This window comes from Poeciliopsis prolifica, unplaced genomic scaffold (assembly GCF_027474105.1).
Source record: "Poeciliopsis prolifica strain line A6 unplaced genomic scaffold, Auburn_PproV2 SCAFFOLD061, whole genome shotgun sequence".
NCBI lineage: Eukaryota > Metazoa > Chordata > Actinopteri > Cyprinodontiformes > Poeciliidae > Poeciliopsis > Poeciliopsis prolifica.
This window is the reverse complement of record NW_026562436.1, coordinates 117,272-144,766: the sequence shown is the minus strand read 5'-3', so window position 1 is coordinate 144,766 and position 27,495 is coordinate 117,272. Positions and strand designations below refer to the sequence as shown.

Here is a 27,495-nt window from a genome sequence, read left to right as displayed (position 1 = left end):
TCCTCAAAATTAAGACAGTGATGCAATCTCTTTCAGCTTGATTTAATAAAAATGCCAATTACAATTTTACAATTTTAATTTTTGGCAGTATGCTTTCCAGAGCCAGAATGAATAAGTAAAATATTTCACTTCTTTATCACTAAACTGAATTGAATTCAGCCTTTGACTTTAATTTTCAGTCTGAATTATTCAATATTTAAAATCTCTTAAATGGTCAACAGTAATATGTGTTCCTCGTTTGTTGAACCAAAATATTGAGGTTGATAAAAAAAAAAAATCAGTCAACTCAAAACTTTATTGTTGACCATGGACATAATGTGTGTCAGATGTTCTAAAGGGGAGAGGTACAAAAAAAAAGAAACATTTTAGGACGTGTCCATAGTTTGGATGGACTCCTCCACCACCTCCAGGTCCAGCGGGGTTACACACTTAGATAACACAGCAGTCGTTCCTCTTTTGTACTTGTAATCACCGGTTCTGCATTAAGAAAAAGAACAAGATAAAGTATAAATCCTTCTTCATTATGTGTGGTGTGTGGACCACATCAAGAACAAAAACAAATTCAAATCCATGGTTCATTTGCACACAACAGGAACCATCGTCCTACAGACAAGCCATGCATGCTAGCTATTAGGGATGCTCCGATCAGGTTTTTTTGCAGTCGATTCCGATCGCCCATAAGGGCCAACCCAGGTGATCGATCATTGCCGATCACCTGGATTGGCTATCTGGTGGAGGTTGGACGGTGCTACGTCTGTGAAATATCAATAGTGCATAGTCTAACAGCGGAGAGCAGAGTACAGCATCTTCCACTGCTAGCCCGGTGACTTTATTTTTTGGGTTGTTTGTTTAGCACATCTGGGTGAGTGTTGGAAATTGTGTGCTGCTTTACCTGCTGTCTGATTGCTCCGGATGTCTTTTTACCTGCTTGAGGCTCAATAACTCAGCATATTCTTATAAATGTATTTTTTTTAATGTCATATTAATTTCAATGTCCTGATCCTGAGTTTGAAATGCTTCACACTCAAGTATTTTTCTATCTCAAGATGCAAACTTCCCCATTCACTCTCAGAGTTATGGTTAAACAACACATTGCTTAGGATTTGCTCTTGCGTGCTTGGTCAGTGTGAAGGAACGGGGGAGATACACTGTAAACAGATTCCTGCAGACTGCAAAGTGACTTACAGGTGATCGGTTTTTGTGATTGACAACAAGAGGCAGTGATCGGCGATCACAACATACTTTTCCACGGAAATTCGCCAATTATGATTGGTGGCCAATTGATCGGCACATCTCTACTAGCTATGCAAAGTTGGTAAGAGCTGGTTAGTAGAGAACTCTGGTGGCTGATAAGTCAGTCTGCACTAAAACACTCCATTTTACTTACAGCTGCAAGGCCTCAAGCTCATTTAGTCTTCATGGAGAACAAGCAATGAAACAAGTTGTCAGCCATTTCATAAACTGATGCAATAAAGCTGCTTTTTAGGAGGCAAGATGCATTATGCACTGTATTCATGGTGAGACAAATTGTAACACAAGTTATGCCACAACAACTATGCACTAGTGAAATGGGATTCATTTGGTGCATCTCATTACACTAGTGGGATACACTAGCCTCACCTGACCCCCTTCTTGTTGGCCTCATCGTGTGGTCTGATGTAGTCCACGTTGCCCTTGGTGATGACGGTGAGGTCAATGTTACTGCCAGAGCCCAAGTCGTTAAAGATGCCTGCAGCGATGGCGTCACGCACCAACCGCTTGGCTTCCTCCTCCTAATAGAGCAGCAACATAGAAGCTCAGGTGAAACGTGAGCCATCATGATTACTGAACTGATGTTACTGATGAGCAGAGACTGGCTCACCTCCAGGTCTGGCTTGTAACGATCTTCAAAAACAGCCATGGCAGCCAGGGAGCCAGAGCCTTAAGAAGAATGAAACTTGGGTCACTGACCTAACACTGTCCTTACCTCAGTAACCCCAGTAACCATAATGCTTTGGGTTACCGGGGTTTGAAAAACCAACTTGAAGACAGAAATAAGACTGCTTCGTTATTGACAGGCTATGTGGTACAGATTTATTCAAAGAAGAAACAAGTCTCGGGGAGAAGAGACTGCTGCTGCAGAAAGGTGCAATTAATAAAGAATGTTGGAGTGTCTTCCAAACAACTACAACAATCAGAAAAGAAAAAAAGCATAGGAGCAAGTTCCAAGCAGTAAGAATAAACTGAGTAGTATTTCTAAATGTAGTTTTTATTGAGCCTGAACTGAACCCACAGATTTTTTATGTACTTCTACTGAATGTGATTAGTATTTCTTGATTTTGTAGTGAGTCAAGCAGTTCTCATCCTGTTGACTTTGTCTTAACCTGCGCAGAACAAAAAAAAACAAAAAAAAAACAATTTGAATCTGAACCTCTACCTGGTTTAGAAAATAAAACCCTGAAATGAAGACTGGTTGACAATTCAATCTAATAAGGAAACATCCATTTTACTGTATAAATTACTGACTCCAAAACAACGTCAACAGTCTGGAAACAGTAGTTCGTCTTACTCTTTTCCACATCTATCCAGAAACAAGTGAGGATAAATGGAACAACAAAAACAATGTAAAACAAATAAAGAAAACTATGGTTTGCATTTGAACTATCAGAAAAGCCAGAAGCTGTGCTAATGAGACAAACTGACCCATAGTGACGTAGGGCAGCTTATCAGTGGAACCATGAGGGTAAATGCTATACAGGTGAGGTCCATTACAGTCCACTCCGCCAAGGACCAGAGCAGCGCCAATGTAGCCCTGATACCTGAAGACACATACACACACACAAAACTGCTCACTCACAAGTCAAAAAACAAACAAATTACACATTTACCAGACTTAAACAAAAAAATAAATAAATGGATATTTTACAGACTGACTGCAGTGTGATGCCATGAGTAGCAGATATACAGTCATGGCCAAAAGTATTGAGAATGACAAGTATTATATTTTCACATGATCTGCTGCCCTCTGGTTTTCATGTGTGTATGTCAGATGTTGTCATCACATAAAGAAATACCACTTAAATAATGTGATGAGTAACAAAAGCTCTTATTGACAGTTAGAATGAGTTAATGCAGCAAGTTAATATTTGCAGTGTTGACCCCTCTTCTTCAGGACCTCTGCAATTCTCCCTGGCATGCTCTCAATCAACTTCTGGACCAAATCCTGACTGATAGCAGTCCATTCTTGCACAATCAATGCTTGCATTTTGTCAGAATTTGTAGGTTTCGTTTGTCCACCCGTCTCTTGATGATTGACCAAAAGTTTTCAATGGGATTAAGATCAGGGGAGTTTCCAGGCCATGGACCCAAAATCTCTATGTTTTATTCCCTGAGCCAGTTAGATATCACCTTTGCTTTATAGCAAGATGCTACATCTTGCTGGAAAAGGCATTGTGCATCACCAAACTGCTCTTGGACGGTTGGGAGAAGTTGCTCTCGGAGGACATTCTGGTACCATTCTTCATTCATGGCTGTGTTTTTAGGTAAGACTGTGAGAGAGCCGACTCCCTTGGCTGAGAAGCAGCCCCACACATGAATGGTTTCAGGATGCTTTACAATTGGCATGAGACAAGACTGGTGGTATTTATTATTCTTATATTTGTATAGCACATTTCAGCAGCAAGGTACTTTACATCATAAACACAAGAACACAAAGTCATGCAACATAGAATAAACAATACATTGTTACATATTACATTGCAAAAACAATTCTTAACAAGTGTGTTTTTAGTTGCAATTTAAAGGAAGTCAGGGTTTCTGCTGTTTTACAATTTTCTGGATGTTTGTTCCAAATTTTTGGTGCATATATGCTGAAAGCTGCTTCTCCTCTCTTGGTTCTGGGGATGCAAAGCAGTCCAGAACCAGTAGACTTGAGAGGTCTGGAAGGTTGATACAACAACAGCAGATCTTTGATGTATTATGGTGCTAAACCGTTCAGTGATTTATAAATTAACAACAGTATTTTAAAATCTATTCTTTGAGCTACAGGGAGCCAGTGGAACGACTTTAAAACTGGTGTTATGTGCTCTATCTTCCTGGTTTTAGTGAGAACGCGAGCAGCAGCGTTCTGGATCAGCTGCAGCTGTTTGATTGATTTGTGGGATGGCCTGTGAAGACGCTGTTGCAATAATCAATGCGACTAAAGATAAACACATGGATGAGTTTCTCTAGATCTGGCTGAGACATTAGTCCTCTAATCCTGGAGATGTTCTTCAGGTGATAGAAGGCCGACTTTGTAATTGTCTTTATGTGGCTCGCAAGGTTCAAGTCACTACTCCCAGGTTTCGGGCCTGATCGCTAGTTTTTAGTTGTAATAACTGCTGTGCATTGACTCTAGATCGTTCCTCTTTAGGTCCAAAAGTAATGACTTCAGTTTTGTTTTTGTTCAGCTGGAGAAAGTTTTGGCACATCCACATATTTATCTGTTCTAAACATTTAGTCAGTGATTGGATGGTTCAGAGTCACCTGGTGACATTGTAATGTAGAGCTGTGTGTCATCCGCATAGTTATGGTAGCTAATATTATTTCCTGTTATAACCTGAGCTAGTGGGAGAATATAAATATTAAATAAGAAGGGTCCTAAGATTGAACCTTGGGGTACCCCACATGTGACCTTTGACCTCTTTGATGAGAAGTTTCCAATAGAAACAAAGAAATCCCTGTTCTTTAAGTAAGATTCAAACCAGTCGAGCACTGAACAGGAGAGTCCGACCCAACTCTCCAGTCGATTCAGGAATATGTCATGGTCAACAGTGTCAAAAGCTGCACTGAGGTCCAACAGAACCAGGTCCAACAGAACCAGCACTGTGGTTCTCCCACAGTCCGTATTTATATAGATATCATTGAATACTTTTACGAGGGCAGTCTCCGTGCTGTGGTGAGCATGAAAACCAGATTGGAAAGAGTCAAAGCAGTTGGTCATCATGAGGAAATTATTTAATTGTTTACACAGGTTTTTCAATAACTTTGCTGATGAATGGGAGGTCAGAGGTCAGCCTGTAATTCTGCAGTAGCGATTTGTCCAGATTGTTCTTTTTCAGCAGTGGTTTGATGACAAAGCCTGGGGGAAAACACCTGATGTAGCGATGAGTTACTATTTGGATCAGATCAGCAGCAATAACAGGCAGGACTTTCTTAAAGAAATGTGTGGGTAGGACATCTAGACAGCAGGAGCTCGAACTTAATTGACTTATAATTTCTTCTAGGGTTGTATAATTAAGTAGTTGAAAATGGGTCATTTTTTCTGTATTTGTTCTGTTTGGGTACAGCAATGGTTCTGGCTTTAGAGTTAATGTGCAGATTAATGCTCTGATTTTTTTGAATTTTCTCTGAAAAGAAGCTGGAAAACTTGTTACAGGCAGCATTAGATTGGAATTCAGGTGGTAACATCATAGGAGGGTTTGTGAGCCTGTCAACTGTTGCAAATAAAGTTTGAGCATTGTTGATATTTTTGTTTATGACATATGCAAAGAAAGCCTCCCTTGCATGTTTTAGTGTTAAGTGACAGTTACGTAGTCTTTCTTTATAGATGTCATTATGAACGTGAAGTTGAGTTTTACGCCATTTTCGTTCTGCTCTGCGACAGAGTTGTCTTGCAGATCAAACTGTTTGTGCTTTTCTCCATGGAGATTTCTTCATACCAGACATAACCTTCACTTTAATTGGGGCAATAGAATCAATGATATATGAAACTTTAGACTGAAAATCATATATCAACTTATCTACATCATTACAGCTTAAGGGTGAGGAGGAAGAGTAGATTTGATTAAATGTTTCTGCTGTGTTTTCTGTGAAAGAACGTTTTGTGACAGCAGCTGTTTGTCCAAGCGGGTCAAAGAATAAACAACTTTCAAAGATAACAGCAAAGTGATCTGACAGGGTGACATCAGTTACAGAGACATTGGAAATATTCACACCCTTACTGATAACCAGGTCCAGTGTGTGTCCTTGAGTGTGTGTGCTTGTTTGACATGTTGTGTTAAACCAAAATTGTCTAAAATATTAAAGAGCTTTTAAAAGTAAGAAAATCCCCCAGTCCTTAGATTTGGAGTAATCCAGTTAAGATGTCAATAATGTAAATATAACTATAAAAACTGTCGCCTTAAAAATAAAAATAATTCACAGGCAGAGTTATCAGTAAGGACAAGAGAGAGCAAGATAAGCTGTTCCTCCTTCGGCAGTCAAAGCACATGTGCGAGGTGAGCACATGGTAGCATGTGAATCATCTCGTCTTCTCCGAACAAGCCGTTTTCCAGATGTCCCAAACAATCGGAAAGGGGATTCATCAGAGAAAATGACTTTACCCCAGTCCTCAGCAGTCCACTCCTGTATCTTTTGCAGAATATCAGTCTGTCTCTGATGTTTTTCCTGGAGAGAAGTGGCTTCTTTGCTGCCCTCCTTGAGACCAGGGCTTGCTCCAAGAGTCTCCGCTTCACAATGTGTGCAGATGCACTCACACCTGCCTGCTGCCATTCCTGAGCAAGCTCTGGACTGCTGGTAGCCCGATCCCGCAGCTGGAACACTTTTAAGAGACGGTCCTGGCGCTTGCTGGTCTTTCTTGGGCGCCCTGGAGCCTTTTTGGCAACAATGGAACCTCTCTCCTTGAAGTTCTTGATGATGCAATAGATTGTTGACTGAGGTGCAATCTTTCTAGCTGCGATTCTCTTTCCTGTTAGGCCATTTTTGTGCAGTGCATGTGTTTCTTTAGAGAAACAGAAGAGAAACAATGATGCCAAGCACCAGCCTCTTTTCAAAGTGTCCAGTGGTGTCATTCTTACTTAATGATGACAGATTGATCTCCAGTCCTGTCCTCATCACCACCCACACCTGTGTTAATGGAGCAATCACTGAAACAATGTTAGCTGGTCCTTTTAAGGCAGGGTTAGGGTTGAAATGTGTTTTGGGGGATAAAGTTCATTTCCTAGGCAAATATTGACTGCAATTAATAGCTGTTACGCTGATCACTCTTTATAACATTCTGAGTATATGCAAATTGCCATTATAAAAACTGAAGCAGTAGACTTTGTAAATATTAACATTTGAATCATTCTCAAAACTTTCGGCCATGACTGTATATATCATCTTATTCAGGCATTGGAGAGACTAGCCACTTTTATACTTGGGAGTGTCTGCATATGCTGTGTTTAAGGAAAATTATTGTTGATTATATAGAAGAGTTATGGATTCAACTTGTTGATATGACACAACTTTTTATGAATTGTGTTGTCCCCCCCCAAAAAAAACTATTTTTTTTCTACTACTTCCTGCCATCTTGTTCATTATTTTGATGGTAGGAACACCTGGCTTGTGTGATGTGAACAAAGTGTTTTTATTAAGCAAATGTAGTTTTGTAACTTCAATTTGAGCAATTCTATGGTTAATGGAAAACCATCTACTGTCTAAACTCATTCTAAGTATTATCCAACACTGATATATCAGTGCTCTTCTGAGTCCTGCCACAAACAGCAGCAAATGTAAAGATGCACTGGGGTCTTCTTGAGTGATAAGATCTGGTAACCGACGCTTTCTGGGCTAATAATGACAGTAGGTTAAACAGTGATGATGTTAATTACTCAGCAACATAAACAGAGGCCTACCTGAAAAGCATCTGCTTGAGCATGCGGTTAGCAGTTGCCACACGTGGCAGCCTGCCTGTGGACAGGGAGTGCAGCTCCAGGTTGGACGAGATGATCTGAGTGGTCATCTCAGTGTCTGCAGCGGTTCCTGCACCGCAGCAGCTGGACAACATCACAAAGGAGCAGTAAGGAGGGGGTTCCCTATTTCTGCTGTAATCTATCAAAATCTCCATTCACAGAGGCTATGTAATGCATAATTTAAATATAAAGGAATAGCTGAACTGTCACTTACTAAATGTTGGGGGAGATATAGTGGATCTTGGAGCAGTTTTTATCAGCCACTACCATGCCTTCAGTGGCTCTGGTGTCAGCGCCGAGGACAACTCCATCCTGAATACCAAATCACATCATCATCTCTGGAACTGCTCCATGAGTTGTTCTTGGCTAGCTAATTTTTTGTGGATTGAGAACATCTCTGATCAGGCACATTAGGTTTAACCCAGCAGTTTAAGAGATGAGTCAAGTCTTTCATTGTATGTTATTTACAATCTAATCTGATATTAGTTAGTTGACGTGAAAGATTGCAAACATTACATCTTCATTTTGAAGAAAAAGAGGTACAAGGACTCTGACCTGCAAATCCCCCTCTATTTTCTTCATGCTGGCAAACTTTTACCTTCTTATAATATGGGAACATGGCATAGCAACCAACAGTACACATTACTATAATCAAGAATTTTCTGCTAGCATGGTTTCTCAGTGCTCTTTCATTGAACAGAAAAGAGCAGTAACTAAAACCCATCAACAGTTTTGTTCACTTGTGAATCTTTTTGTGAATCATCGCCACCATCTGGGCAAAGGTCATTGTAGGTAATGGGACAGGTTTTACTAGAGTTGATAGGTAACAGGAAGGGTTGGTAGGTGAGTGACAGTGTCTACCAATTTGTGACAGAAGGTTTTCGAAACAGCTAATTTTCAAATACAAAAAAACAATAACTTATAGCCAAAAGTGGCTGGGTGGTTTCTTAAGTCCTCACCCTTGTCCTTTTGCTTTGTGGCTGAGGAGCAGAGCTGAACTTCACTATGAGCAAAAAAATCTGATAGGTGAATCACTAGTATCAAAACATATGGGATAGATAAAACTGGCTATCATTTCAAATCCAGTATTTGTTTCTGTCACTAACCTTGAAGACCACACCACAGATGGTGGTTCCGGTTTTTCGAGCAGCAGGCAAGCTGCATCCCAGATTATTGACTTCACCTTCCAAAATCACATTTCTGAAATCAAAAACATTAAATCATGAATATGAATGAATGATTTCATCAGTGCAAAAAGTAAAGCATGTATCATCACAGGCAAAGCTCTTTCGTGCTCCCTCTCCAACTTTTGTTGACTTCAAAGTTAAAAATGTGACAGCAAATTCCATTTCTCCTTTTACAACAAATTCCTATCAACTTCCGTAACGGCTATCTTTTCAAGCCCATATAATACGATCAAGAACTTCAGTAGAAAACATTTTTCATTTTATTACACTTTGATATTTGAATCTAAACACTTCACTTCGGTGGCTTTGAATGGTTAAGTGGCCCGGTGTGCTTTTTTTTTTTTTACCCGACGCGGAGGTAAACATGAACAGTATTGAAAACACTTAAGTTTCAGAAAGAATGCGGAGCTATTTCGTTTCTAATTAAAATCACACAAAACTCATTCATAAAAAAAACAGAGAAGTGAAACAGAGCATGAGACATAAGCGACTGTAATGGCACATCAGAAAATCCTGAGTCATTGTAAGGCAACTTTACATGAGCTAGCATCACTAGCCGTTTGAAAACAAAACACGTATAAGATAAAAGTCCTCGAAGGATTAAACATGTTGAATATACTAATCTCTTTATTCTTATCTAACTTTCATAAATTTAAAACCGTTCACCTTCGACAGTTTTCGAAACTGAAACCCGCCACGGTAGGTCTGCTCATAGTCAAAGTCGCCATCTTGGTGGATGAAGGTTTGTGTTTCCGGGAAGTGAAGAAAGAAGCTCGCGAGAGATGCGGCATTTGCGGACTCCTCGCATAGTGGGGAAATGAGACCCTCTGAAACAATGTCAAAAGTGTTTTTCTTTCTTTTTTTAAATATTCATTTTATTTAAAATCACACATCGAAAGTTAACTTTAATAATCAATGAAAATGAAAGTCAGTAGACAGACGTTGTGTAGTATGTGTTTAAATTGATCCCCTAAGTGGTGATGGGAGGTGATTTTATTTGTCAGAGCACAACACACAATAAAAATTATACATACATACAACACACAATAAAATTATACATACATACATACATACATACATACATACATACATACATACATACATACATACATACATACATACATACATACATACATACATACATACATACATACATACATACATACATACATACATACATAACCATGAGCAGTAAAAGTCTTAAGGACACATATATTGATCAGTATATCTGTATATTGCTAAATATATATTCAACATTTAAGGCTCACAGCTCTAGAGAGTATATATGTATATGTAATGTATATGTAATAATATATGTATTATATATATATAATACATATATTACGTATATAATACATATATGTAATATATGTATTATATATATACAATATATGTATTATATACATATATACAAAATATGGATTATATACATATATACAAAATATGGATTATATACATATATACTATATATGTATCAAGCACTGGTAGCCTCAGGCAGAAAAGACTTACTGTGTTCCTGAGAGTGTTTGAGTTGCAGTAATCTTTGCCTATGTCTGCTCCTCAGACTGTCCACCATGCCAGAGGGGATGAAAACATTGTCTTTGATAGCTTGATATGCTGTACTTTCCACAGCTCTTATTTTAATTTCACGTTTTTTTCTACCATTTTTCTTTTCAGCAATAAGATCTATATATTTTGGTTACAAAATAAAACATGTGGAAAATTTCTAAATATACAGAATCCTTTGTGAAAATTCCTGATAAGCAAGTCATAGCTTTCCTTTTGCCTCAGAGTTAAGCAGAAATCTTTAATCTGGTGCCATGATGTGTCCTTGCGCAGCACAGGTGCCAACTGGATGCCAGCTGGATGTCAAGGTCTAGTAATATGTTTTAGGAAATAGTGCACCACCAGAAAACATTGAGAGTGCATTATGCTGATTGAGCTTTTTACTTAAACCGGTGTTGGGCTTGGGGGAAGGGAAACAGGTGCGTGGAGATGTAATCGGTGGGATTTAAGTGGCCAATAACAAGGATTTGATGTACACTGACTTTTACTTACAGGAAGTGTGTCTTCTGACCTTCGTGTTGCAGCAGATTATTAGATTAAAATAAAGACTCATCACTTCCATTGCAAACTTTTGTTTGTTTTTTTAAGATGTGACATAACAGTTTGGAATGAGAATTGCCCATTTTTTCCAAAGTTCTTCAACATCTCACAATCCAAAGACATGACAATTGATTTATCTATATTACTTTTTGACATAAGTGTGTCCTGTGATGGACAAGCTACCTGCATGGATGGATGGATGGACAGATGGATGAATGAGTGGATGGATCTGCCAAGGCCTTTCCCAGTGAAACTAGCATGTTTGCCCCTACTCATACATGTTTTTCACATTTAATGGCTTCCTCCTACCATCCAAAGAAAGTTAAAAAATGCTGGGATCAGCCCTGGTCATGATGCTACAAAGGATTTTGTGATAGCACAAGATAATTAGCTCCTTTAACAAGGAGACACATCGATTTTTTGGTGCAGTTGGTTTTATTTGCACAACTCTTGGCAGCCACCAGAAAGAAGTTTGTCAAGATTCCAGCTTGCCATGCAAAACAAAGTCGGTGAGACTGAAGCAAAAATGCTCCTCAGCTGTGGAAAGATAGTTCTGGCATACATTCCCAAACTTTTGCCCAATATAACTCTAAAGCTAAGCAGTAAACACACACCTACTCATGATGAAGTCTGAATTTTGATTTGGAAAGCCTGATTGACTTAAAAATGCATCATGGTGAGTCTACACATATAAACTCACAGCTGCTGAATTATTTATTTGTAAATACAGATACCTTAAGCACATGACATTGTTCAGTTACTGCAAAAAATGTTGCATAAAAGCTTTTCCCAGTGAAACATGCTATGCTAGTTTATATTTTCTATAAACTAACATATTGTTTATATTTTGTTTATATTTTTCATTCTTATCAGCTATCCTTATTAATAAGCTGGACAAATAAATATAGATGTTGTCAACATTAAATATTGGTATTCAAAATAATTATCACTTCAATTTTTAAAAGTACTTTTTGAAAGCCGATTGAGGGATAAGAGCTGCGAATTAGCTGTTGCTTTTGCATTATGGCAATCATGGGACTGCTATTTTGTTCAGTTTGTCTATGTCAATGTGTGTCAGTCCATACCAAATAAACTTAAATAAATAAATAAATATTTTTGACCACAATTGTTAGTTTTAGCTCTTCAACATGACACAATTTTGAATCTATTCATGTAAATTCCTTCTAATTAACTTTTTAATACACAAGTTAGCAAAAGTGAACAATTTCTGCTGCATTCCAATCCTGTACATTTACTATTCATCATAATCTTTTTAAAATAGTTATAATTGTTCTTTTAATCCCCATTCTAGTTTTATTTCAAGTCTGGTTTGCAAAAACAATCTGGTTACAGGTAAACCTAAAATTATTCACAATTATTCCACATCTGGAAGATTCATATTTAAAATTATTTTCATTGAATCAAGAAGTATGGTTGTGATAATAAAAAATTAAAAAAGAGAATAACGTATTTCAGGGATTTTCTAATCTTTTATTACAAAGTTGCTAAGTAGAAAATTGTTTATACTCATCTGTATGAAAAACTTATTATTTGATAGCAGGGATTTTCAAATTTGATTAAATCTAAGACTAGTTTTAGAAAGTAACTTGTGTTTTTGTAATCAGATGTTTTTGTAGAACCTTGGTTAGAGCTTGAACATGTTTTTATCAAAACAAGCAGAAACTTTATTTTCATAGTTTTTCAGTCAGCATATAAAATGCTTTCTTTCTTGAACTTTTTTTTTTTTTTACATACAATCACAATCTCTCTTATTTGTGTTTTCAGTGGTAGTTGAAGGAAAGCGCAGGTAAAAACCACCAGCTCATCCAAAATGCAACAGCAAGAATATGAATATGAAAAAGAGGAATATCATATTTCTTCAGTTTGGCTTGCCTTTAGCAGCTGCCTGCGGAATTATATAGACCACTGTTCAGCTCTATGTTAGTTTCTTCTTGTTCTTTCCAATTATCTGTTCTCTCTGTTTTATTCTCTTCATAGAAGCATAATCTGGCATGCATTCTGGCATTTAGCTGTATTCACCATCTTGGAAGGAGGAAATTAGTTACTTCTGCCAATACTTTCTCCTTCAATAGATTATACACTTTTCCCCATCTTTCTGTGTTTTACCCTGACTTTCTAGCAAAATCGATTGAAGGAGCTTTTAATTAGACTAGCTGTGTTTGCTGTTTTTACTGTTTTGATTTTACAATGGACGAGCTCATTTGTTTAACTGTGTTTCTACCATAAACATTTTACTTTTCTTTAACATAGAAAGTATTCCTGGATCAGTCTTCTGTGTTTCATGTGTGTATGCTCTCTCTTCTCAAACCTGCAGGAGATGTTCGTTCTCACTGAGTTAGTTTCTGCTGGAGGTTTCTTTTTGCCTCTTCACTGTTGCTACATGCTTGTTTAGGAGGGGTTGCTGATGTAATCTGTTGGGTTTTATGAGACAGAAATTTTGTTTAACAACTTGAATAATAAACTAAGTCTGATTGACTTAAACTGGAGTATTTCTAATTGACTTTGAGTTTGTCAGTATGATTGGACTAACTGACTGTATATTTTTCTGATAGACTGGATGTTTGAAATGACGTTCATCTTGAATTGGTTCTACATAACATTAATTGTGTACCTATTAATAGGTACATAACCACTGTAATAATAAAATAGAGTCATTCTGTGATATTTGGAAGTAAAGATAAAATGAGGCACAGTTTCAAAAATATTTCTCAAATGCTGTATTGTTATAACGGCCCTGTAAAAGTTTAGACCCGAGAATCTAAGAAGATTTGAAAATGTTTTTTTCACAGGTGCTCTTCATCCAATATGAATGAGCAGAAATGTGTCACCAGATGTACAAAACTGAGAACTGTAAGAGAGGCAACTTGAATTGCTTTAAAATGTAGTTCGAGAAAAGACTTTAAGGGATCTGGTTATAAAATGCACATAATGCTTTTAGATACTTATTCACAAAAAACTTTAGATTCCAAACATCTTTGAGTCACACATTAAGACTGTTTCCCATTCTTGATTCTTTCATTTTCTAAAATAAGACATGTGGTCTACAGAGTTGACCTAGAGAAAATTGTTCATTCATTCGTGTCATCTCATCTGGACTACTGTGATGCCATTTCAATCTGGAGAGACTCAGACAGACAGAGGGGGAGACCATTAGAAGAGTTTATTGACATACGAAATGTCCCCGGCTGAGGACATTGATTATTGCAAAACTTTTTACAATAGGCTCAGATGACCATTCCCGATGCTTGCAAGAACATCATCCTCCAGGAACCCGGTACTGGTGTTGGAGGTTTGGTGAAGAATGCGGCCGAATGGCAGGGCGAGTGGAGGTGAAGGGGTGGAAGTGGGTTGAGCTCTGCTGGAAAGCGGAAGACGCTATGGATGGGACTTTGATGGTGATTGGACATGACGTGTCTTGGACCAGCATTGCTTGGTTGACTGTGATGAGCAGGATGCACCGGTTGGATGATGCAGATGGAGCTAAAGAGTCTTCCAGTTTGAATTTGCGCCTAGTCTTCATTTCTACCTGCCTGGATAGGTCCTCAATTTCATGTTTGCAATCAATACGGAATGCAGCAGCTAGATTTTTCACCAAATCCAATAAATTCAGTCATATCACTCCAGTTATATTCTCTGCACTGGCTATCAGTCGATTTTAGAATTCGTCGTAAAGTGCTAATATATAGAGCTTTAAATGGTCAGACTTGAGATTATCTTTGACTACTTTCAACTAACTTCTCTGCTTTTGTTCCAAACACTGGATCTCTTGGTTGCTCCTTGTATGGTTCTTTCAGTCAGTCTAAGGTTATTTTTGTATGAAAATCCTTCTTATTATTAATTTCAAGTTTTAATTTGAAGTTTAAGGAGCAATATGTTTAAAATAGACTACAAAAAGGAAGTTTTTACAGCTTAATCACGATTTGTGACCTCATTAGTTTTTTAGGAAAAATGTGCTACCTTTTATCTGGAAAGGTGTACAGGGAAGCCTTGTGTTGATTGTACAAAAGAACATTCCATTAAATATATAGTAGAATCACAGAAAATCATTTTACAATTTGTCCTAAAACCAAGGAGCATACCAAAACAAACCCAAACACAAACATCTGAATTTATGTCAGCACAAAAGCAGCAATTTTAATAAGGGAAGAGATCATTTGCTTATCCACGAAAATATATTCACATACATATACTACTAGTACATCAAATAAATTTCATTTAACTGATGTAGTAGTAGTACAGAACAAAACTGAAGCAGAACTTGTTGAAAATAATATGATATACAGAAATGCTTTTTACACAAATGGAAAGTAAATTCTTGACTTTACAGTAGTGTCTTGCATGTTGTTCTAGAACAATTTGGCTCATGTCCAACAGCATTTGGCATGTAGCATCTCATTAAGCAGATTGTTGCAGGGCACCTCACCACTCAGATGTTTGTAGTATAGATAATCTTCAGCCAGTATGCTCAGGGAGCGTAGCTCTGACAGATACAATTGCAGACAAGTGAAACGGTTGCAGGACTGCGATGATGAGGTCAGCGTGTACTTCAGGAGGGCTCCTTCAACCTGCTGCTGCACACTTTCTACAAAATGGTGTTCTTCAAGCTCCTTGACATCTGACAGAGAGAGTACAATCTGAGAAACTACTTTCAGGCTTTTATTCAGACTGCTTAGTGTGTAAGAAACTGGAACACATGGAAGTGTAGTGCCTGAAAACAAGTTACATTGCAGTGTCTTTAATTTATCTAAGCTAAAAACTATAAAGAGACAACAGGCTGTACCTCTCTGGAAAATAGAGAATTTGCGTGACTTAGATGACCTTTGTAAATCTTTGAGAAAAAACTCTGTTAGTTTTGATTTTCCTCAGGTCATATGCAGCAGTCTGTAACATGGGCTTGTTTGAGTTTAAATCTTGTTTTTTTTTCATCTCAGATTGTGAACCACAGTCTTCTGCATCTCACAGTGGCTCATCAATAGACAACCAATGAACCTTCAAAACAATTCAAAAAGCTACAACTTGGTGACTCACCAGGGGCAAACAGGATTAGAAACCTGATGCAGGCAAATTCTTGATGATCTACCTTCAGCATTCGAAGCTTCTCCACAAGCTCTGTCCCTCTTTGATTCGGACTGACTAAAGCAGGGCCAGCATGAGATGCTACATATGACAGCTCCCCCTGGACCAAGAAAGCATCTGCTGACATCAAGATGGTGATCAAGCGTTCTCTGAACTAGAATAATTGTGTTTATTAGCACATTACTCATTTAAGCATTTGTATTATGGCAGAATAATATTAAGAAAAAAGCAAATGTTGATAAAATTTATATTGCAATTACAAAAATAAACCTACAGTCTCCTCTCTCTTTTCTTTTTTTTCTTCTGTCATCAAGATACTCCCACCTTACACTTTAGAATCTTTAGTCACTATCAAAATTGAGTACAGTCAAGCATGATGTTTGACCTTGGAATGGTCAAACATCATTCAAAGGATGCTGACCAAAAAATATAGTTCAAGCACTCCTTTGAGATATCCATGAGTAGCACAATGTTATTACAATTTAACTTTGAGACTTGATATATTGTGCAGTGCAGCCCTTCACTTGTGATCAATTTATATGATAACATAATAAAATTACTTCATAGAATATGCATTTGGCTCACACTTAAAGCCTAATACAAGAATATCATGGTACTAGTAATACACATGAGCTTGTCATTGGTATTTTAATCAAATTAAATCAGAATGGATATAAAATTAGGCTCATCCCACCCACCTGCTGCCCAGTGATCAGTAGCAGACCGCCATCAATGCCATATAGTACCTGTCTGGAGATTATCTCCAAAACCAACAGCTCACTCCAGCAGTTGTGCAGCAACCTCATCTGGTCAGAGACCTTGGGAGAAAGTAAGAGGAACTGATACCATCGGAACATTATGCATTATTTTTTCCCAAGCTAAATACTGTAATTTATCCATTTTCCTAGTTAATTAATCATTTTTGAGTCAAATCTTCTACAAAACAAAATAGAATAGAATAGAATATTTTTGTTTGCTTTACTTTTTGAGTTTGTTATATTAAGTACTATTTAAAACTATTACCAGACTCTTAAGCTTCTAGGAGTTGGAGTAAGAATAAGATGACTAAGTAACTATGAACCAGAACAAGTGACATATGCAAAGCTTGTTTCTCTCATCAGGTTAAGTTGACAACCTTTACCAGATTGATCAGCAGTGCCAGAGCAACTATGGAACTTTCTTTATTGTATTGTGATCAACATTGCTATGGTTTACCTGGATTATGGCAGACATTTTCGGGAAAACCCTTTCTGATCTGGAGAGATGGCATCCATCCCAGTTTGGATGAAGCAGCTTATCTTTTTAGGAATCTGGCCAAATGTATTAGTCTTCCAAAGCATAAACAATGCAGAGTCCAGACCAGGAAGCGGAACCTCTCTGCAGCTTCTACTGTTACCCACCTGTCACCAATTAAGACGTTGTCTGGCCCATGGCCAAAATCAAATGGAATTAAGACTAGCTTAAAAAGAGCAAAGATTAATACAACTTCCACTGACAAGAAAAATAAAAACAATTAAGTGTAGTTTATTGAACATCAGATATCTCTGTTAAGACTCCCTTAAGACTTTGCTAGTTTATGACTTAATTTGTGATAATCCGATAAATTCTTATCTTCTTATTTATATTTTCACATTTGTCAAAGCACAGAAATTGGTGGAGAAATAACTATTCTTCATTGAGATTCATTTGGTAAATCTATATCTATTAGTAGCTAAAGTTATTTTGAACATCAAGCCCTTAATTTTTCTTATGTTAGTTGCAAAATACAAACACCGCTTTTGTTTGTTGTTTGATGCAGTCTACCAGGCTCTTACCCTCAATTTTCAGATTTAAAAATTTTTTTTGATTGATTCACTACTTCTGGCAACGACACATTTTAACAAAACCTCTGACTACATGAAATATTTGGAATTCAAAATGTCAAAAAACCCGAGACCTTTTTAAATTGAATTTAAGAAATGTACTCAAATCAAGGAGAACATAAAAAATGGAATATATTATCCTTCATACTTGATTGGACGTGCAAATGCTATTAAGATAGTCTCACTACCTCCATTTTTGTATTTATTTCAGAATATTACGGTTTTCATTACTAAATTTTTCTGAAACTTTTAGATTCCATTGTCATACCATTTTTCTGAGAGTGCAAAACACAAAAGATATGGCTAAAAACCATCTTCAAAGATCAAGAAAATTTAGGGGTTTTGGTTTCTTGTGTTTTTTGCTTTGGCAATATGGTTTAAGAAGGGGGACGAGTTCACCCTGCCTTCTTGGGTAGCTATAGAAAAATGCCTGACATGCGAGACTTCTCTTCCTGAGATCCTGTTCTCATCCCCAAGGGAGCCTGTGGTCTATTGGAAGGACCATGTCATTCTGTTAAACACCCAGAGGATCTGGAATCAAATTAGAAAACATTGTGTCCTTCCACACACTTTGGCCCATGCTCCAATTTGCACAAGACTGATTTTTGCCATCTCGTACAGGTACATTTACGATTCAAATTTTCAATTTCAAAATCACATTTTTTACAACTAATAATTAATTGTTAAAATCATTTCTGGGTTCTCCTGAAACAATATTTGATTTCAATGCTGGTTTGCTTCTTCTCAATTATCGTATATTCATCATGATTAAAATAAAACATTGGATAAAATATTAACAAACATCAATTTGTGTTCAATTAATGCTGGTTTTCATGATTCTGTACAAGGTATTTCACTGATTGCATTACGCAAAAGTTAGACTAAACAAAATTTTCCCTAACCTGTCTTCACTGTGCAATAAATGTCAGGTGACAGAAGGTTCTTTTGCACATCTTTCTTAGTTTTGCCCAAAATTACAGATTTTTTTTTATGTCTCATCTTTCAATGGTTTTTATCTGTTTAAAATGATTGTCTCACTTGACCCTGGAACAGCTCTGCTGGGGTGCTCTAACATCCTGAAGACTTTGAATTGTAAACTACATAACTCTCTGATCTGCATATGAAAAGACTGAAATAGAAACTTTCTGGTAACACTCTGAAGTTTTCTAGGATGTGGAGTCCAGTGTTGGAACATGCGAATGACCAATGACACTCCCTTTACTCAACCACATTATTGTCTTCCAGACAAGATGAACAGTTGAGCAAATAACACAGTTGTGAACTCTGCCCTGGCCTTTTATTTATGTATTCATTATTTATTTTGTTATCATTTTATAATTTATTTACTTGTGTAACATTGTGAATTATTATTTATTGTCTGTTTTTTTGTCAGATTTTGTAATTCTATTGTCTCAGGTGCTTTTTGTCTTTGTGTTCTGTGATATAAATTTACTTGAAGATCTTCATAAATAAAGTATTACAAAAAAAAATCTAATTTAATGTAAACATTGACACACCACTATAACAGTGGCTAACTTCATCATTCATATTGACACTGAGCGTGATAGATCAAATGCAGCATTTAAAATTATTGGCTTTGCTGACTTTACTCAAATAATTTTCAGTTCTAACTACTTTTGTCATCATGCTTTAGATCTTATTCTGACATATGGCATTGAGTGTGAAGAAATAACAGTACTTCTACATAATCCTGGGCTTTCTGATCATTTTTATTAACAGCTAGACTTTTAATAAAAAGTCTAGCTGTTTCTTTCTGTATTACCATCCAGAAAGAAAATTTTGTTTTATAAGATCTTTATCAGACAATACTAAATTGTTTTTAAAGAATCTGTTCTATGTTTAATTTTCTCAGAATCTCAGAGAAACACAGCAGAACGCAGCAATTCAATCTCCTCCCCCAGTTAAATTGATGATCTTGTTCAGAGTGTTAATTCTCTGAACAAAATCAGAGAATTATCAGACAGATCATGTAGCCCTCTTTAAAAAAGATATCCATAGGAGGCAGAACTGACTGTGTTTGGACTGGTTTGAGTTAGTTGAGTTTTCTGAGTTGTCAAAAACAGTTTCCTCCAAATGCTTCCCGACCAAATTACCCTACAAAATTATGTCCGCATTTTGTAATATCTTTATAGCTAAGTGAGTCAATGGATATTATGCTTTCAAAGATAACAGAAAAATGGTCAAATAGGATGACATCAATCATTGAGACTTGGAATAAGAGGTAATAAAAATGATCACCATGGGGGTTTCTAATGCTGACGCAGAGGTAAAGCATAACCCTTGCTCCTCAATGTGGATGTCACGGGTTCAAGTCCAGGCCTCATGACCTTTGCCGCATTTCTTACACCTCTCTCATTACTCACTTTCCTGTCAATTCACTTTCAAATAAATGCCACTAGATCCAATAAAACCTTGAAAAAAAGTGACCACCATTATAAGTAGTCTAAGTCGAGTGTTTTTCAGTTAAAATGTCAGTTTTAGGAAGTAGACCACCATAAGGAGTGGGATTACCACCATGATAATTGACAAATAACATCATAACCTAATTTTAGACAGCTAATGTCGCAGTTGTGAACGTGCAGAATTTTTATTGGGTGACCTGTGAACATTTATTTTAGATGAACTAAATAGAATTTTAAATTAATTCTTGTTAAGGATGAATTGGCACAACTCTTGCCAAGTGTTGGCCCAGGGTGTGACACGCAATGAGGCCAGCTTTAGATGTGTGTTTCTACCGCTATGCACAATAGAAAAATATGAAGAGCTGCAGAAGTTTTCAGTAAGGTTGAATAAAGAAAAAACAGAGGGTTACTGTTAGAAAACATAATAACTTTTATCTGTTGTTTTTACAGCTGACAAAACTAACACAGCTGTCAAAGTCAAATCTGAATGACTGCCATGATAAACCTTCTAACTCCAGCCAAAAATAAATATTCTAATTCTGACATGAACAGTCATGTCACAATGTTTATCAGACTCAAAATAACATATAATCAAGATACACAAAACTAAAATCAAGAGTTCTTACCTTTAGTTCCTTAAAGAAGATGGATGTGCGAGCCCACTCCACAATAGAGCACAGCAACTGGTCAGCCATGACACACACTGAGCTGAAGGTGTTGGGCTCTTTGTGCCTGCAGGCTTGCTCCTGCTGCAGGCAAGAAAACATCTTTTTCTGCAGCTGAAGTTCATATGGATCACAGTGTAGGAACTCTATCTCAGCTTTAGGCTGAGGTATCTTTGGACTTTGTGTAGAAATGGATCTGGAGGATGTGTGATGCGGACCAACGATTGCCTCAGCAAAAGCTGCCAAATTTGCAGAGTTGTTGTAGTTCTCTAACTTCATAGCCCATTTAGATGGAGAGGTGATTTGGTGCTGTATAACAGCAGGAGAATAACAGGGCTGGGACAAAGATAATGACGGAAGTTGGATTGGACTTAATTTGGTGTTATGAAGGATAGCAATTGAGTGGATGTTGGTGGTGAAAGTAACTTCTTTTTGGTTGCTTTCTATTTTCAATCTTCTGGCTTGTATCAAAGCCTTTTTCTGTTGCTTGAGGGCACGATCATGCTTGTACATGGGGCCAAACTTGTTTCTGCCTCCTCTCATTCGATCTGCACGGACAGCTGATAGGAAAAATTAATCTGTTAGTCTGTTTTAAGGTGACTTTGCATTTGATCATGAGATAAATTCTAACTTTAAAGAAATCTCATAATATTTTTTTCGTGTTTTCTGCTTTTTAGATTGACTTCTTAATGTATATATAATTAAAAGACCAATAGTGTTGTTGGATAAAACAAAAGAAAACATTTTGTAATTTGTAAGGCAGAAGACATTTTGCCATTATTTATCATATTAATTTCTAAAAGAATCCCATGAAGCCATGTAATTATTTAAGGAAGTGAGAAAGTTTAGGAACATTACAGAGCTGCTGTGGCTACTGTTAAATGCTTAAATTTCTTTAAAAAAATATTTAAATATGGACAAAAGAAAATACCAAATTTATGTCAATTTTAATCTGACATTTTATACCACAGTTTGAAGGAAAACAGACACCAAAAGTCTCCTCCCTGCTGCTCTGTCAAATCCAGACAGAATCTGTTTGTTTTTCACAAGTAAATCAAACTGTGAAAGAAACAGCAGCTTTGTGTAAATAAATAAATATCTTTTCTTGTTTTTATTTATTATCAACAACTATCCACATGCATATTAGACGTGACTTCTTGGAAACAGTTATGGATTGACAATTGCAGTGAATGGAACATTTTTTCCATCTCAAATCTTATTAATTTTGTTCACCTCAGAGGTTACACCTGAGCATGTGGCTTAAAAACATTTTTGTTAATATCTCCATTAATTTAATTGTTTGCACTAAAGGTCAGTTATCATTACATAATTAGATTCAGAAATAAAAAGCCCACTTTACCTTCCAGACGCATTCCAACATTAAGACACTTCTGAAACCTGCAAAAAGGGCATCTTTTTCTTTTACTTGTATCAATTTTGCACTGCTGGTTTTCCACACAGACATATGTCTTGTTGTTTTGAACAGTTCTTTTGAAAAATCCCTGAGGACCAAGAAGAAACAATTTGATGAAAGCAGTTTTGTTGCTCCACATTGCTCTTGTGCTGTCGGAAATGAGTTATGGTTAACAAAATAATATATTACAGTTGGGTTTAAAGTACCTTACAGCTCTCACAAGTGAGGACGCCATAGTGGTATCCAGAAACCTTATCTCCACACACCGGGCACTGCTCCTCTAAATCCAATTCACATGGAAAATTCATGTCTGAACTAGAAAAAACATGTAAAATAAAATCTGAGGATTCTTTTGTTCTGTTCTGTGTAGTGAAAAACATGAACTTATACAAACAAGTTATAACTAAACATTAGGCTATTATTAAAGTCATTTAAATACAAATCCAGAATTAAAACTTATGTAGAAACAGAACATCTAAACCAACGTAAGTTCAACATAAATGCAGATGTTGGTTCGGTACCCTTCCCTGATGGTCTTCCCTGTGGAATCAGCGTGGAGTCAGACCTACAGATGTGCACTCATCTGTTTTTCTTCCAGTTTTACTGCTCACAGCATTGATCTTGTCATCACCTGTGGAGGAGGGAAGCCTTCGAATATTCTTTTCCAGTGCCAATGCTCCAACCAGAAGGCATGCTTAATGAGTCACCTGCTCATCTGACTTCCTCTCTCAGGGAATATATGCCTGTTGTATTTACAGGCTAACTATATTATTTATCTTATGCTGCCAGTGACTTCTTGTTCTCTGGTGGCAGTCACTCCTAAAGTTAATTAGTAAATTATGGTCTGCCATTTTACATTCACCACACATGTGTGTGTGGTGACTGTAGTTCTGTTTTAATGAGTAAATTCCACAATTCTACATTAAAGCTGATGCATTTTTTTTCAGTAGGCAAAAATTATATTTTTATTTTATGTTAAATCAAGTATTTTTGAAATGTGATATTCCAGAAACTTGCTATTTCCATTTCTATTTTAAGCTGGTGAAGGACTCTTCTGCAGGGAGAAAGACTGAAGGCAGATCCAGGAACCACCAAATCCAACAGAAACAGTAAGTGGAATGAAGAGCCAATCGGTGGCAACAGGGAATGACACAAGAGTATTAGTCCAGGAATCCTCTCAAAATAATTAATCTATGTGAAGTCTAATCGAATGGGATTTTAGCCTTGATTTAAAGGAACTCAGTGGTTTAGAATTTTTAAAATTGTCTGGAAATATATCCTATTATTTCTGGCAACGCATTTTAAAAATAAATAAAACAACTAAAATGGTGAACAATACTAATAATAAACTAGTTTAAAAAAAGAATAAACAAAACAGCTGGATATGTTCTGTTTGAATTATTAATCAATTTATAGATAAGTAATAAAAATAATTTTAAATATCTAAACCTTAGAAACCAAATTTTAATTAAATAAAAAATAGAGTAGAACAATAACATTATACAAAATGAAAACCCAGTCTTTAGAGCAAAAAACTGTTAGGAAAAGACAAAAACAAGTTCACCCTATAATGTGCTGAGGCAGCTTGTTCCAAGAGTAAAAAAGGTCTCATTTCTGATTTACTTCAGCCTTCATCAAGAAGTGAGAAGTTATCAGATGTCTGTGAGGCTCATTTGTTTGAAAAGATAAAAAACAATTCCACGTCACTGAAAAAAAATAAGTTTAAGTCAATCCTGAACTAGAGACAGAATCTGTGGAGGGAAGGGAAGCGAGCGCAACAAAGTGTGCTTTCTGGCTCCTCTGAACAATAGCATTTCAGACCAACTGGCAATCAGAGTTAGAGGCATTACTTGTAATGAAGTCATTTACTACTATCCAATAAACAAGCGATATTCATGGCAACATTCCCGACAGTCTGTGTACAAATGGTCCCATTTTGCTTCAGGGATAGATAAATTTGTTCACAATCTGAACGAAAGTGATTTGACTTTCACAAAGACTACGTCCTTTGATGTAAGAATCGACACAAAGAAACTTCTGAACTGATGGAGGATTATTTTGATGTTCATAAAAGTTAAAAGTTCATAGTAGGAGAGGGAGAAAGATTAAGTGATGGCAGCATTGCCATGTCAGCCGATGCCCTCTAGGAAAGAATCACAGCCAATCAGAATGCCGAACCAGGTGTAGCTTCTATGAAGAGAAAATAACAGAGAAACAAAAAGTTAACAGTTGAAATAACAGCAAAAGGGAAAAAAAGGAAAATGGAAGGATAACCTAAACTAGTTATCCTCCTGACGCTAGGAGTCATCCTCCTGCTCCTGACACTCCTGCCTTGTGTCAGGAGAATGGTTATTGTCCTTGTGTGTCGTTTATTTTTGTACCCTCTAGATGGCGCCAGGACACGTGGAGGTGGCACCTGGCAGACGCCTACTATTCATCTACACTTCTCAACTTGTCAAATCTGGCTGCCAGACCTCTGACGCCTGAGTGTTTCCTCCATAATAAACCAAATCATCTGAGTCTCAGTACTTTGGCCTGCTCTATTCAAACCTGTTCATATTCAGTATTCAGGGTTGCCCTTCTCATTTGGTCTCTCCATTTAAGAAATCTGGATTAGTTTGTCAAGACCTCGTCTCTGCAAATAGACCCATAAATCATAGAACAGCATGTCTGACAGCCATAACTCATCTTCATTATTATCATCCTCTTTTCATCCGTCTTCCCTCGACTCAGCCACCTGCTGCTACTTTGTGCAGCCAAAAAAAACAAAAACTCTGTCGTTATGTCTTCTGCCCAAGCGCGTAGGAACAAGTTTATCATTGGGGGGACACCCATTGAAAATCTGACAAATCCATAAATAGCTTGAGGTGAAATGCCAAACATTGTTGTCATCAACATGTTACTTTAATGTGACCCCTTGTAATGTGTAATCTAACGCGTTACTACATACAATCCAATAATCACATTAAAGTTACGTATCTAAGTTACTATTTTTGTAATTTTTTTGTATTGTTGCTTTCTTCTTTTTCCTTGGGGAGTTACGATTCATGTGTAACACCAGTGACAAAAACGTAAACGAAGGAGGGAAAAGAGATGCACATTTTCTAGCTGATGGATGAATTTTTCATTGAGCAATCAAGTTACTTTTTCAAAGTAACTATGCCACTCCTGGTAGTAAATTAACTACGCTATATATTATATGTGTGTAGGCCTGTCACGATAACAAATTTTGATGGACGATAAATTGTTCCAGAAGTTATTGCGATAAACACTTATTTATAAACTTTGTTCTTTTTAAGTATTATATTAAGTAATACAAAGTTAATGGTAAAATAATAATGCAAGAACACAGTCTGAAAGTTATCTTGCGATTAACTGATTTATTGATTACTGTATGTGTTTATCATCTCAAGGTGACAAATTTCCCCAAATACATCTTTTTCCATTTTCTTTTGAACAAAATGGCTTCAGTCTTTCATCAAGTAAAATGACTGCCAGGATGAATACTCACTTTATCATTTGCCTCACAATTACTGCCAAAGATAAATACATTGGCAGTACATACAAACTAGCCACCAGATTCTGATATATTTTATTGGTCAAAATACTACATTTGATGCCAAAAGGCATCTTCAGACTTGATCACCTTGCTAGCTAGTTGGGCAAAAATGCATTGATAAAAGTTGACTGGCAATTTAACTGATTCTGCCTGTCTGAAGTAAAAACAAAAAACAAAAAGCCAGTAAAATGAGACTCAGCAGTTTTAAACTCAGTGCAGTAGTTTGACCAACAAAAATAAAACCTAAAACATTAGCTTTGTTCTTCTTGAATACCTCTTATATTATATTTGTAGGGCAAACAGTGCAACAGTTTGCCCTACAAATATAATTAAAAATTATGCTTTTCACATCTAACAGACATCTTAGCTCCTCACTGATAACTCAGTCTCACTGTACAGCCCTGTCAGCAACTTCATTTTCCATTTTCCAGTCAAACATGAGCCATAGCTCTCAAAAGGTTAAAAAACACAAACTGTTGCAAAAAAAAAGCCTAAATGTTTTTTTCCCTTGTCATTTCAGCCAAAAATTAAAATTTAAATATCTACTATTATGTGTTTCTGTCTCTCTCTCTCACTCTGACTCTCTGCAGCCTGATGTCCCTGCATGGATTCATGGATTTACAACTGACACTGTAGTAATTTACAGTATCAGAATGTGAATTAACTAAATATAAAATGTATTGTTTTTTTCATACAGAATGAAAATTTTAACAACCAATTTTAAGATGACATTAAACATCTCAACTCTATTTACTGTGTAACCCATCTCTTACAGCAAAAGTTTTCACTAATTTTAAACATCAGTGAAAATAATGTACCAATTATTTGGACTGCAGCATAAAACTAAACTATTTCCACAATTAAGTAAATCAAAATGTCCCAAAAGCATGGGCGGACTGGCATTGAGATTACCGGGGCATTCCAGACACAGAATCATGATTTTGTGAACAAACCCAGCTCAAACACAAAACTTTTTCATGGTAATGCAACAATCAAACTATCAAGATGATTCTTTAAACTTTACAAGGAAATTTCCTAATTAAATCTTAAATGTACTATTTCTTTTCTCTGTTGAATGCATTAAATAAAATGTAATAACATTGACATTCTCAATAAATTAATGCTGTAGGTTAGCTCTATGATTCAACCATTTACAGGGGCCCCCGAATGTCTGGAGGGCCCCTACCAGTTACTGAGTTTTTTTGCAGAAGTTTTTGGTAAAGTGATTAAATTTGTAATTCCAGTCTGACTCAATTCAAAGTCACAGTAATATACTAATCATAAAAACTGAAAGAGTAATAATGGATATCTTAATAAAGGAACTCATCCAACTGTTAAATTTTGGTGATTTCTACATCACTAGATTCCTAGAGGATTTGTGAATTCTAAGCCAGGTTCTAACAGTTCATTGCATCTGTTTTTATGAGTAGGTAGGCCAAAATGTCTCTTATCTTTATCAGTCATAAGGGATGAAGAAAAACCACTCTGTCC

General features: G+C 36.6%; 2 protein-coding genes across 2 annotated transcripts; both read right to left on the bottom strand.

Moving 5' to 3' along the window:
- Positions 1-281: 281 nt before the first annotated feature.
- On the bottom strand, positions 282-9,641 carry psmb7 (proteasome 20S subunit beta 7). Its single transcript, XM_055060753.1, has 8 exons — positions 9,545-9,641; positions 8,798-8,891; positions 7,906-8,003; positions 7,635-7,775; positions 2,683-2,798; positions 1,862-1,920; positions 1,621-1,772; positions 282-477 (listed from the first exon to the last, which is right to left on the bottom strand). The coding sequence occupies exons 1-8, from the start codon at positions 9,604-9,606 to the stop codon at positions 366-368; spliced, it is 834 nt and encodes a 277-aa protein (XP_054916728.1). The 5' UTR covers positions 9,607-9,641; the 3' UTR covers positions 282-365.
- Positions 9,642-14,227: 4,586 nt separating this feature from the next.
- On the bottom strand, positions 14,228-23,056 carry LOC129379809 (nuclear receptor subfamily 5 group A member 2-like). The gene is made up of 7 exons (XM_055060690.1): positions 22,967-23,056; positions 22,652-22,760; positions 22,392-22,533; positions 20,993-21,591; positions 16,780-16,899; positions 16,034-16,181; positions 14,228-15,620 (listed from the first exon to the last, which is right to left on the bottom strand). Exons 2-7 carry the CDS (start codon positions 22,751-22,753, stop codon positions 15,367-15,369), a joined length of 1,365 nt encoding a protein of 454 aa, XP_054916665.1. The 5' UTR covers positions 22,754-22,760; positions 22,967-23,056; the 3' UTR covers positions 14,228-15,366.
- Positions 23,057-27,495: the final 4,439 nt, after the last annotated feature.

Excerpts from the sequence above, each read along its gene's own strand:
- psmb7 (XM_055060753.1), bottom strand. The coding sequence starts at position 9,606 with ATGGCGACTTTGACTATGAGCAGACCTACCGTGGCGGGTTTCAGTTTC. Across the intron at positions 8,892-9,544 it reads AGTTTCGAAAACTGTCGAAG|AAATGTGATTTTGGAAGGTG; the intron begins GTGAACGGTTTT and ends TTTTGATTTCAG. Across the intron at positions 1,921-2,682 it reads GCTGCCCTACGTCACTATGG|GCTCTGGCTCCCTGGCTGCC; the intron begins GTCAGTTTGTCT and ends ATTCTTCTTAAG.
- LOC129379809 (XM_055060690.1), bottom strand. The coding sequence starts at position 22,753 with ATGAATTTTCCATGTGAATTGGATTTAGAGGAGCAGTGCCCGGTGTGT. Across the intron at positions 16,182-16,779 it reads TACTGATCACTGGGCAGCAG|GGGGAGCTGTCATATGTAGC; the intron begins GTGGGTGGGATG and ends TTCTTGGTCCAG. Across the intron at positions 15,621-16,033 it reads TCTAATCCTGTTTGCCCCTG|ATGTCAAGGAGCTTGAAGAA; the intron begins GTGAGTCACCAA and ends TCTCTCTGTCAG.